The sequence below is a fragment of the Dromaius novaehollandiae genome, chromosome 5 (genome assembly GCF_036370855.1).
Source record: "Dromaius novaehollandiae isolate bDroNov1 chromosome 5, bDroNov1.hap1, whole genome shotgun sequence".
In the NCBI taxonomy this organism is placed as follows: Eukaryota; Metazoa; Chordata; class Aves; order Casuariiformes; family Dromaiidae; genus Dromaius; species Dromaius novaehollandiae.
This window is the reverse complement of record NC_088102.1, coordinates 61,349,884-61,362,693: the sequence shown is the minus strand read 5'-3', so window position 1 is coordinate 61,362,693 and position 12,810 is coordinate 61,349,884. Positions and strand designations below refer to the sequence as shown.

The following is a 12,810-nucleotide window of genomic DNA, read 5'->3' as shown; positions in this document are numbered from 1 at the left end:
CCATTTTGCTATCACAGGTATTAATAATTGCTGTAATGCAAGCTGCTTTAAATGCTTATCAAAGTTTACGATTTGTCAGGGGAAAAAATTCTTACTCAGAGAATGAACAGTCTTAAGCAGCAGCCAGTCAATGATGACTGGTAGGACAGATAAAAGCAAGTAACTGGGGATTTAATTGCAATAATACCCTCATCAGAAGACAACTGCTTTAATCAATGAGATATACAATCTCCATGTCCTTTTGGACTTCCGACTACTAGGAATGACCAAAAATACTTATTTCATTTTTAGTTCAGCAGCAGTAGATTGTCAATGCTCCCCAGAGAAATAGAGACAGTAAACTGTGTTTTTAACACCTCGGTATTGACTTACTGCATCATGCCTTACCTTAATTGTATTTGTAAAACTTCCTAAAGTCTACTACAGGGCTTAATATGTAACTGCCTACCTGCTAAATAAGGCAGATTAATATGAAATTCTACTGTACTATTCCATATATCATAGGCCTAACAAAAATCTGCATTGAGGTCCTGTCCATTACCTTCAGACTTTAAATAGGCTAAAGAAGAATCTTGCAAAGGAAAGCCACACTTCAACTGAGCAGCTCAAACCAACAAACATCACACATCTGGAGAGGCCCAAGTTTTGCCACCTCTAGCGAAATCAGTGAAATGCTTCCTCCGCCTCTTGCGGTTGCAAAACAGCTAGAGACTGGATAAAGGAAATCTATCCCAAGTCTAACTTTTCAATAAAATAATACAGCTATTAACTTGAAGCATCAAGATGATAGACGCAAATGATAGACAGATACAATGAGACTGGTAGCAACATATACGGTGGGATTATTACCAGCAGTGTGTTAACATACCACTTGTCATCTACCAAGTAATATATAGAATATATAGCGGCTCTGAAGAAAGCATCTGACTGTCATTTTTGTGGACTGAAGTAAAACATCAGAATAAGCTTTATTAAAAAAACCCCTGACATTAAACAAGCAGGAAGATCTTTGAACAGTAAGGGAGAGATCTAATAAACTTCTAAAATGCATTTTTTTGATTTTGAAATATGTGGCATTGTTCACAGTAAGAAAAAGACTAAACAAATGCCAATACTGCAGTCTCTTATTCAAAAGAAACTTTCAGGAATAGCCAACCTGCATCTCTTGAAATACATGTGGTTTGCAAACAAGTCATGTGAGCAGTAGCAAAGGCTCGGTGGCTGAAAGGAGGGGCATCAGATTTCCTATCTGCATGGGAAAGTGAGCCAGGAGAGGTTGGCAAGGCTGGTATTTCCAAGGGAAATCCATCATTCTGGGCCCTGCTGCACACACATCCCAGCTCAGCCCACAATGTGGAGCAGAGCGCTAGTGCTCTCCTCAGCCTGTGACCTGCTCCTGGGGCCCTCCTTTCCTCTCAGCTTTTTAAATGGACTGTTATATACATCCTGGCCACAAGAATATTTAGGATGGTATCTTACAGAAACCAACAGGAACACGCAGTGAGGTTAAGAGGAAAATCTAAGACAAGACATAAGACAACGTAAAGATGGAGCAAGGCTGTTTCTACAATTCCAATGGTTCAGTGAGGTCTTGAAGTAATATTATAATCTAACTCTTCTAAAAAAAAATCCATTATAATTAATGTAGTATTTCGCTAAATCTCAAATACATCTTTGGTAAGATCACATTTCTTAAATTAGTCTTTTGTATCTTTTTAAACAGACACTGTTTAAACTGCTTGATCTGATGATCTGCAGCTAACAGAATTAATGCGTCTATAGCAAAATGCTGACTTGCTGAGCAGTACTGCAGCAAAGGCAAACTCACTTAAAAAGTTCTTGTAGCATCACAGCTGTGGTAATATACTTTTGCCTTTAACTGAAACAGGGAAGCTCCAAAATGTCACAATTTATACACTGTTCCAAATAAACCCATTGAGAAAGTGCACAGGCAAAATTATAAATCATGCTTTTATCTTAATAAATAATTCCATATGTCATAAAAGTAATTGTACTGAATACTTTCTTGTAACTAGCTGCCCAGTGTCAGAAGTTCAGATGCTTTCATATTGGCTGAGCTTACTACTGAGAAATGGAAATTTCCACTTTCAAAGATATGAAGAAAGTATTAGGGAGGAAAAAAAAGGGTAAAAATTGCACCTCTGTACTCCACACGTATTTCCTCTGTATGATTTGAGTTCCTTTGCTCGGTAAAGCTAGCAAATATAATAGTCATTTTATTTTACTTCTGTATGACTCTAGGAGGACCTTAATGTTCATGCAGATGATTATCTCCGGAGTCTTCAAATCACTGCCAAGAAAATAGCAATTCCTCTCCAGGAGAAAAATTTGATTTCATTGCTTTATTAAAAGGTGATGTCAATATTTTTTTACTCAGGTCCTCATTTTCTTCTGCAATCTCTTTTGTACTCAGATATGGCAAACAAAAGAGACTCATCTCCCTCCTATTCTCTTTAAACTTCTCTAGATATTTTTTCCAGGAACAATCACTAGTGTAGAATTAAAATTTGTGGCACATCTAAATGATTCTGTGTTCTGATTTGAAAAAGGCTTTCTGTACCCAGAATGCACAGCAGGTACAATACTTAGGCAGAGAAAAGCAGTGTCATAGATATCTTCAATTCTTCTCTGAAGACCAAAAGAGTCATCCATATATTTCACTCTCATGGGTAACTGCTACCAGATGTTGATGTCTACTCAGCACAAACTTTTTTTTAATTTATCAGTAGTAAATATTTAAAAGCTATTAAGATAAATCACTTCAATACTTACCAAAACTAAATTAGATCTGAATTATTTATAATAGAACCATAGTTTTCTTTCTGCTTTTCAAAGATCAGGCAGATCTGTCTAGACCTCAGCATTTTGCCCTTTATCCTTCCAACTACAGGATATCTTAAATCCGCTGTCAGGTAAAATATCTGCTAGATCCCTGCAGTACATAGTCCTACAATCCAATTATTTTGCTTCTCCACATCACTACAAACAAATTTTTGCTTGTTATAACCCAGGAGTTTTGTGGAAGGACTTAAAAGACAACCAAAGAACAAAATCCTTACGTAGTGTACCTGTAAAGCACAGTTCATCATTCGTACTATGTAGTCAAACTGCTGATGGTCCAGTATTGCTCGATTTTGTTTAACATGAAGGCCTAATTCCTGTGTCAGGCAGTGCCGAGCTGCCTTTCCTTTTAGGGCTCTCAGAGCAGCAGGCAGCGTCTAGAGAGAGGAAAATCCAACTTCATTAAAACAAAATGAAATAGTACCAAAATACTGAATATTACGCATTCCTTATCAAGAAAATGACATTCTAATAAAGTATATATCTGAATCACTACACGGCTTGAATATCAAAATTTCACATGCTGGACTCAAGCCAAATCAGCATTAAGTATTAACTTTTTTCCACTTTTTCCAATGCATTAAACAGTATTTCTCATCTGCATCTCTAAACAAAAACAATCAAATACTGGTATTGAATGGATATGAATGCATAAATGGATTACTGTGCATGAAAGTATGTAATCTATCTGTATCAGCCAGGCCAGGTCTCAAGTTAGTATATCAAGACCAGCTAGCAAGTTTTCTGATACACAGTGAAAGACAAATGGTTTTAGAAGAGGCATACCACTCACAGCGCTGAGACCCCAAGACTGTTACACAGTTGATCCTAAGTTAATGCCAATAAAATCTTTATACCAATCTTATAAAGATGCAGTAAGCGCTACATCAGTGATTTTCAATTGTTCCATTTTAGCACATATATTAAATAGGCAGCGAAAGATAAATAAGAAAAGGCAGCCTACTGCCAAAAGATAAATCTGCTATGCAGGGGGACAACAAACACTATTGAAAATTTCTAGATGCCCACAAGCTGAAAGAGGTTAAAAACTACTGTTTTACACACATATCAAAACTCTTTGAAAAGCTACACATTTTGTTAGGATTTTTCCCATATGGTCACAGTGGAGTGGTAACAGCCTTTCCATAATGTATCTTGTAAATCAAAATATGCTACTTTCCTATTTTGACCGGCACAACCTCAGAGATATATAGGTAACACTCTTCTGAGAAATCTAAGAATTTCTTAAAATAATTTTACAATCATTTTCTTATGTAGAATTAACTTTGACTGTATGTCATTTACACCTATGGTGGGTCATCAGACTAGTAGACTTTAAATCCACTCCTAGTCCAATCTTAAAATCTATTCCTGAGTACTACCTGGTCTGGTTCATTCCACCAGATTAAATTAAGACAAAACACCCCCTTTACCTATCCTTTAAATGTAAATATTTGAAGCTACCCAGATGCTTGGAGAGTTAGAAATAACACAGAAAGCTGAGGAGATGAAAAATAAAAATTTGATCAGCAATCTACATCTGTATCAATCTATTTACAAGGTATCCATCACTTTAGACTTTCCTGTGCATGTCTAGATGTGACCGTCACAGAGGTTAGCATACAACATAGCAAACTGGGGGGAGGAGGTGGGAGTAAAGCTCTGGTTTAGTTTTCTTCCCCCCCCACTTTAGTTTTTTTTTTCCTCACTTTCTTTCCTAAGCTTATTATAGCATGATTTTGTATACTGATATGCTCTACAGTCAATAACTGAAAACTGTAAAAACTACACTCTACAAAAATTGACAACATCTTAATGTGAAAAAGTAAAAATGCCATGGATAACAACTCACTAGTACATTTTACTAAAAATAGGCATGCCAAGTATTTACATTCACCTCTGTGTTCTATCAAATTATTGCTTTTTAAAAACACTCAAATTAATTTCACTGAAAATTTAGAAAGAGCACTGGCTGACAAACAGTGAAGTGACTATGCCTGTCTTTTGTTCACATGCCTCCTGATTAACACTGTTAGACCAATACACACCCCTTTTAAAAAAAATCATATGGAATGTACCATATATAATGATAATAAAATTAAGCAAAGAGAGCCTCAATACACCTATTTCCAAATAGTATTTGCCATCAGTATTTGCAAACAGATTTTCAAATGCATTAGCTGCATATTACACATGGTATTTAATTTAAATAATTAGCTTTATTGTTTGCTTCATTCATGTAAATGACTAAAAACAATCATTAGCTTTAGAAAAATAAGAGTTGAAAATGGAATTTATGACAAGGTGCTAGTCACCATTTGCTCACTAAAAGAAGTGGATGCTTGTTTGGAAAAGTTAACATCTTATTTTATTACCTTTTCAGTCTCCAAAAATTTGTTTTCAAAAATGAATGAGATGCAGTTTCTGACAACTTCCAGCCTCTGAGCACTGTTGAAAACTGTGCTTCCTTTTTCCATTATGGAAACTAACAAAGAAAAAGAATATACATCTGTGAAACATCTTTTGCAAGAGCCAGAAAGAATACCAGTCAGTTCTTTATGAAAAAGCTTTTAACAGAGCAACCATTTTATTCTGTTAAGTGTCATTAAATAGGCACATACAGACAGGAACACAGAATCCTAAATCTTTGGATTTTCAATGCTATCTTAAGATGACAATGCTCTGAATTTTAACTAGGACAGTTGATTCTCTTTACCACTTGTTCCACTTGTCTTATACAGGCACAACTCAATTCCAATTGCTAAAACTAAATATAATCATGTTAACATACTAATGAAATATATAAATAAATAATAAAATAATAGACATGTATGCACACATACACACAAACACACACACCTGTTGCTCAGTGAACTATGTTGCCTTACACATTTTGTATGTGGCAGTAGGCCACTATTTTGTTCCTAAAGGATTCATGTGTGCATATGTTTGAGGACAAAAATTCTGAAAACAAACTGGCCATGTTAAGAATTCCATGACATGGAATAAAACCTGACAAACTGGTTCTCTTATCTAGATTCCCATTCGCTGAGCTCTAGAGATAATTTTCTAGTAGGTGGTGTTTTGCTCTGGATTTTCGAGAAAATTCAGAATGAAAGAGCTAGCATTTTCTTTTTCTATTTAGTATCAAGTAAATAGAACGTAGGAGCAGAACTTGCCCTTTCTGTAGCACCTAATGAGCACCTAGTACCTAAGGATTTTGACACAGAAGATAGTGTGAAAAGTTGTACCTCGAAAAAATATTAAACTTTGACATAAAAATAAGCTTATTTTTTTTTCTATTGCATTTTACCTGGAAACATTTTTAAAGAAAGATAACAGAACAGAACTATATACCGTTTACATTTCCTAGAGATAAGGCATTCAATAATATAGTCAAGAGCAATGACAGGTAAACAGAGTTTATCCTCTTCTCATATAAACCCAAAGAGAAATAGGGCTGGAAGTGGTCTCAACAGGCCATCAAGTTCATTCTGCTGTCCCCAGACAGGATCAACTCTATTTATGTTATTCCTGATGTTTGTCTAACATGTTCTCAAAGTTTTGCGACCACAAAGGCTCCATGGCTTCACAAGAAATCCATTTAAATGCCTCATTATCCTCATTTTGCAAAGTTTTTCCTGACATACAACTTGAGTCTTCTGTGCTGCAATTACAACCATTATTTCCCATCACTACGCATTATTCCCTTCCTCTTTTTAACAGCCTCTTATGTAACCGAAGGCTATCACTATGTGTCCTTTCAGTCTTCTGTTTTTCAATCTAAACAACTCTCAATCTTTCCATGTAGGTCACGTTCTCCAGACTGCTGGTCATTCTTGCAGCTTTCCTCTGGACTCCTTCCAACAGAACCAAAAATGGAGACAGTCTGCCGGTGTCCAAAAATGGATACAAACAGTCCAGTCGAGGTCTTACTGAGCACAACGAAAGGATTTCTCCATGGGGTTCACTGACTGTACTCCTGTTTATACATTCTAGTAAGATGTTTGCCTTTTTTTGCAGTAGCTTGCCATTGTTGTCTCATGTTTGCTCTATGATCTGTTAAAATCCCCAAATTAATTTCTGAAGAACTGTTGCCTACTTAGTTATCATTCCTATGCAAGTGCAGCACCTTACTTGAAGAAAAACAACAGAAAAAGACAAAATTCAGAGACCAGATCTCCAATTTTTCAAGACTGATTGGAATCCTAATCTCACCCTTCAGTAACTTTGCAAGCTTCGTGACTCCTGCAAGATACTTGTTCATGCCATCATCCAGACTGATGAGTATGAATAGGATGAACACGATTTTTCTATTGATTAAACTGAATTATAATGAAATTTCTATTAAAATTAAATGGACTGGTCTACAATGTCTACATCTGCTCTTTTCAGATATGCATATTTTTTTTTGAGAGATAGATGCTATGTTTGGTTGTTTTTCCAGTAATATATATATATCTTCCACAAGTGTCAAAGGAGAAAACTTAACAGTTCAGAGATTGTTTCAGCCGGTGCAACTGTCCTGTGGTAACATTCATTCTAGATGAGGAGAAAATATCTAACGTATTAGTTCTGAGAACAAATCCTTTTTTGTTTTTATTCATTGTGCCAGTCACATTCTAGATATTCAGCTTCTTACTAAAGGCTGATGCAATCATTTTTTAAAAAATGCTAAGGGAAACATTTAAGTTTATGAATTAAAGTTTACTATTATCACTAAAAATACCATATTAACAAGAAATTGGGAGAAACAAATTGCAGCCATGTTAATTATGTATTTAGGTCATCAAATCTTCCCTTCTGTAGAAAGACCCACATTGCTTTTTGAGTCAGTTACAGGGTTGGACTCTGTCTTGGATGACCAATATACGAATCAGGTACCAGCGCAACCTACCAACAGGCGGGCCAGCTGGCACCACACACTTCTTATCCACCCGAGCGGCAGGTGGGGCACTCTGATTCCTAGCGAGGCCTTCCTGAATCAGCTCGTGAACCCGGCCCTCGTTTATCCAGGGGAACGGGAGGATGTGGACGCGCAAGTGGGAGCCCTCAGTAGGCCGTGGCACTTTCTGGAATGCTATGTGAGGGTTTGGATTCTCCTGCAATCCAAAAGCACAACATCACATATAAATGTGTTACTTCGTATCACCATTTCATTCACCAACCACTTAACATCCTAGAACACATGGAAAAAAACCCAAGCAACTAGTTACATTACAGAGGAACTCATTCCACTTAATGGCTAGTGTTAAATTACAAACGTACTAAGAACCCTACGGAAGTTCTCCTCCATTTCGCAGGCAGAGGATGTTTTGTTTGTCAGGCCCCATTTTATTGATGCTTTGTGTATCTGTTACACCTAAAAGCCAAAGAGTCAAAATATCTAACACAGCTCACTAATACCATGTTCCGAATTCATATCATCCTTGATCCATTAACTTTAACATTTCCAACCTCATTAAAGGCTTTTATAAAATTATTTCTGTGAACATCCAAAGTAACTCACAAAAATAAAGAGAGCAAATGAAAATCAAGTCACTTCTTAAGTCGCTTTTGTGCAACTTGATGAATATTTAGGACTTAAGTGGAATATAATACATTCCGTTTCTCTTCACCAAGTAACCAGAAATATTCTCATCTTGATGAGCTTTAGAAAGTGAAAATTCATTTACAAAAAAAGGGTGCCCTCCTTCATCAGGTACCAATTTTCTATCTTCTACACGACCCATACAAATATCTCCTATAGCTCCCTGTTTGCACGAGAAAAATGAAAAAGATTAATATAGGTGATGAAAGAGAGGAAACGATGGGCCCAAACTATAAGCAAAGTAAAAAGAAGCTGTGAAATAGGATTTTGGGGCTTTCTAAAAGGACAGAAAAGTCTTTCATTGTTGCAAGGACTACAGGAATTTTCACTGTGAAGATAAATTTTTGCCTGCAATCATATCTCACTTGCTCTTTTAGGCTCTTTGTTTTCGTTTTATTTAAAAGAATATGTAGTAACTAGCCCTGAAGAAGGCTGTTTGCTTTTTGGTTTTCTCGGAGAGGTCTTCAGAATAAAATACCCCAAACCTCAGTTTCACATTGCAGAACTCTTGACTTGTTCTACCAAAACAATTACTACATCCGCTACTACATAGTTATTGTATTTGCCTCCCTGTTGACATTAATATGCAGTACTGCAATACTGAAGACAGTAACAAAGTATGCCCTATATCATACAACAGAGCTGCCTTGGGTATGTGGGATATCTGATTTCTTTCTCTGTGTATGTGTGCTCCCCTGGCACCTGTCAATCCCTATGTCAGTGCAATATGTGTTCCTGTATGTGGATCCAAATCTTCTGCATCTGGTGTTCAGCAACTGGAAAGATCCTGTGTATCACAAATAACTAAATTTCACCCTCCACATTGATTTCAACTTGTCTAGAACATACTCTCCAGAAAGATGTCCAGGTTTATCTGAAGAGATACGAAGATATCATATGAAGTTATGAGAATTCACTAGTTCTTCAATATTCTCCTTAAATACCTGATTATCTTTCCTGTTTGTTTTTTATCTTGCTTCAAGTTCTACCTTTTCCAAAATACAGTGGAGATCTAAATTTTCCACAAGGATTCTACTGTCACTGTTAATAGAACCACACCTCACAAGCTCTGAGTAGTGCAAAGATCAATTAACAAAAACAGATTTTTTTTCCTCTTCATTCATATACCACAGGTTGTTGTTAATCATGTTTGAATTCAATCTTATGCAATTTGATTCTATGCTATTACTTATTACTGGTATCTACCATTGCCAAAGAGTGCTATTCAATGCAATAGGTTTCCATTGTACAAGCACAACTAGCTTGCAGTAAAACTAAAAACAGGAGCTAGCCTAGTGCTTTCATTTACAGGAGCACAAGGCAACAAGGAGACCAAATGCCTCAACTTTAGAAATAGCAGTCAAAACAAACAAGCTACTAAGCCTTACAAATTCTTTTCGGAGAGTTTAAAGAAATGAGCCAAAAATCTAGCTCCGAGGATAACAGTAGCAGACGCTAATGGGAGCAAGGCGGATAAACGGAAAACAACCTCAGTAGAGGCGATAAATGACATATAACAGGAAAAAGCCAGAAGAGGAGAATAACTTTTTCACATTCTATTTAATGAGAAGAGAGATTCACAGGAAAGATACATAAAGAGTTACTTTCATTTTGGACACTATGTATCTAATACCTGCTCTATATGCAATGACATACAGATGGGGAATGGAGGTGTAATGTCTTCAATCGCTAAAGCAGTTTATGTTGAAAAACTAATCGAGATTTTCCACGTATATCAGCTAAACTAATACAAACATAATTGCTCCCTAACAAATTGTGTTTCTCATACATATTTAGAGTGTCACAGCTACAATATAACAACTATTAAAATTGTGGAACAAGATGTCAAAACATGCTATTCACTGAGTTTAAATCAGACAGCTCGAGGCATAACTTTTAGAAGCCCTGTTAACCATCACAGTGCTTTATTTCAAGGATAGCTGTATGCATAACTACTAAAAATATGACTTTTAAATACGCTAAGTCACTGATGATAGTTTGTAATAGTAGCAGTCCAATCATGATATAATGATATAAGCAAATCTCATAAAATAGATTAAATGAATGAATTTTGACACTGATTTTAATATATAATATGAAAAAAGTTGCAAATATGCACAGCCACTTATGCTTTATAGGCTCATTCTGTAAAGGATATGTATCCATTAGAAATGAACACAGATGTTCTCCATTTTCTTTGGAGTAACTTAGTTTCATAGTAACAATTAGACCTTTTTTTGAAGGAAGTCAAAAATAAATATCCTCAGAAAAAGAACAGAGTCCTTAAATAATTTTACATTGACAAATCCATACCATTAATATTACTAATTTAATTGTGATCACTTTGTGAGGGAACAGAAATTACTCTAGAAGATAAAAAATATCAAGAAGAAAATTTGCAAGATGCACAGCCTAGCCTAGACCTGATGGAATATTATCATTACAAAACTCTACAAACACTTCGCAACAAAGAGCAGTGACTTTTCTGCCCTTTCAGTGGGGAGGGCATTTTGTCTAGAAATGTAATAGCACAGCTGCAAACTTTCAGCCATGGAACGGTGAAAGAGTTTTTACAAAAGCACTCATTGGCAATTCAACAATATAAAGGCATGACAGATGTTACTTTATTTTTGGAAGGCAAGAGTGAAACCAGAAATGGTAGCCTAGGAAACCTACCAATTCCAAGACACAACCTGTAAGAAGTTAAATAGGTAGGGCTTGCTGAACACACAAATCCTGGGAACAGCGCTGCACAGTAGGAAAGATCTGCTGAAAATATACACTATGCTAAATGGTGCATACGGGCGTCATATAGAAAATTTTGGGAGGCAGGAAAGGAGGCATAGTTGGCACAGTTTGCAGGGTTTTTTATATATATATATATATATATGTATAAATATATATATACACATATAATGTGAATACACGCTAAGAAAATAGTACGATAAGTAGCAGTAGTTAATAGGTAAGTTACTAATATTAAACTTCCTCAATATGTACTACATTGTTGACATTGTATGTCCCCAAGTCATTAGCCACAATACAGATGATGACTGCCACGAGCAGTCATTTCAGTTTTCAGATGCTAGATCAGTATCAATAAAGTGAATTTTCAATGGTATTACCTCAACTTTAAAGTGGAGCAGGTATAAACTAACTTACATTTCTGAAGAGCTGTTCCGCAAGTTCTCTAACATGCTTTATCATTTTTGGTGGATTACCTTCCTCAGCTTTAATTCTTTCAACTTCAAAGGCTACCAACTGGAGAAAAAAAGAGTAAAAATGTTTATAGTTCAAACAAAAATAATTTCTTTCCCGTTTAAACTATGAAACGTTAGTCTTAAATTGAAATTGAGCAAAGAGAATTGCACAATGAAAAACCTGCTATGTCCTCATGCTCTGGAAAATGAAAGATTTTCACTTTCTTATAAAGTTTCTGCTATAGGATAAATCTCATTCTCCACATTTTATAGTCTAGGAAGTCCTACATACCTAAAACACTCCTTTAACCTTTCTAATACCGAAAGCTACATTTCTCAGACATACTCAGAGTTAATACCAAACTCTATTTGTATTGCACATTCAAATAAAAATACCACAGTATAAGTATGGCACTGCTTTTTAGAGGAGAAACTGTTCACTCTAGTTTATATTGTTGGCTATGCCTTTAATATTCCTCAATTACTTCTTCAATGTTTGTAAGAATATAATTTAATTATTCAAAATAATTCTGTATTAGCACATGTAATGCATTAAGAAGTTCCAAATCTGACTATAACAACAGAAATACGACTTAAACAAATATTTAACTTCAGACATAGGAGCAGGGCAAGTGATTTTTCAGCAGTGAACTAGAAATGCATGCTTAGTAGAGAGTGAAAATTAAAAACATTAGCATAGATTTTATGAAATGGTAAACACTCAGATGAACTTAAATTAGTTTTTCATAGGCTGAAATGTCATAGTTACATTTTAATTTACTTGGGAATATAGCAACAGTTTTCACCTCATCAAAAAGATCACAGGCTCTGAAAGGAGGACCCCTCTCTGATACAAAACCAGCAAATGCCATTCCGTTGAGCACTTTGGTGAGGAAATCGTTCTCAATTAAGCCTCGCTGGCCCAAGAAGGCTGCCTGCAGTAGAAATAGAAAAGAATGTATATATTTTATCATTATCAAAGCATCAACCAGCTATCTATGTACTAGCAGCAAAACATTTTTCACCAGGTTACAGTAATACATGCTACTTCTAATTAAATCTTTTTATACCTAAATTCAGAAGTGATCTAAAGGGAAGCTTCATACACATATTTTGGAAATCTCACAAGTAGTAGAAGTAGAAAAACAAGTTCTTTCA

General features: G+C 35.6%; 1 protein-coding gene across 8 annotated transcripts in view; it reads right to left on the bottom strand.

The window, feature by feature from the left end:
* The window catches only part of SBF2 (SET binding factor 2), a 272,633-nt gene that overhangs the window by 99,686 nt on the left and 160,137 nt on the right, over positions 1–12,810 (bottom strand). For 5 of the 8 annotated variants that reach the window (XM_026104380.2, XM_026104382.2, XM_064513020.1 and 2 more), the window contains 5 exons: positions 12,459–12,587; positions 11,615–11,713; positions 7,760–7,964; positions 5,238–5,347; positions 3,081–3,239 (listed from right to left, as the gene is read on the bottom strand). In XM_026104380.2, the coding sequence (XP_025960165.2) occupies positions 3,081–3,239; positions 5,238–5,347; positions 7,760–7,964; positions 11,615–11,713; positions 12,459–12,587 (702 nt within the window). The remainder of the gene's footprint in view (positions 1–3,080; positions 3,240–5,237; positions 5,348–7,759; positions 7,965–11,614; positions 11,714–12,458; positions 12,588–12,810) is intronic. The other 3 variants (XM_026104381.2, XM_026104386.2, XM_026104384.2) reach the window with 1 other exon arrangement.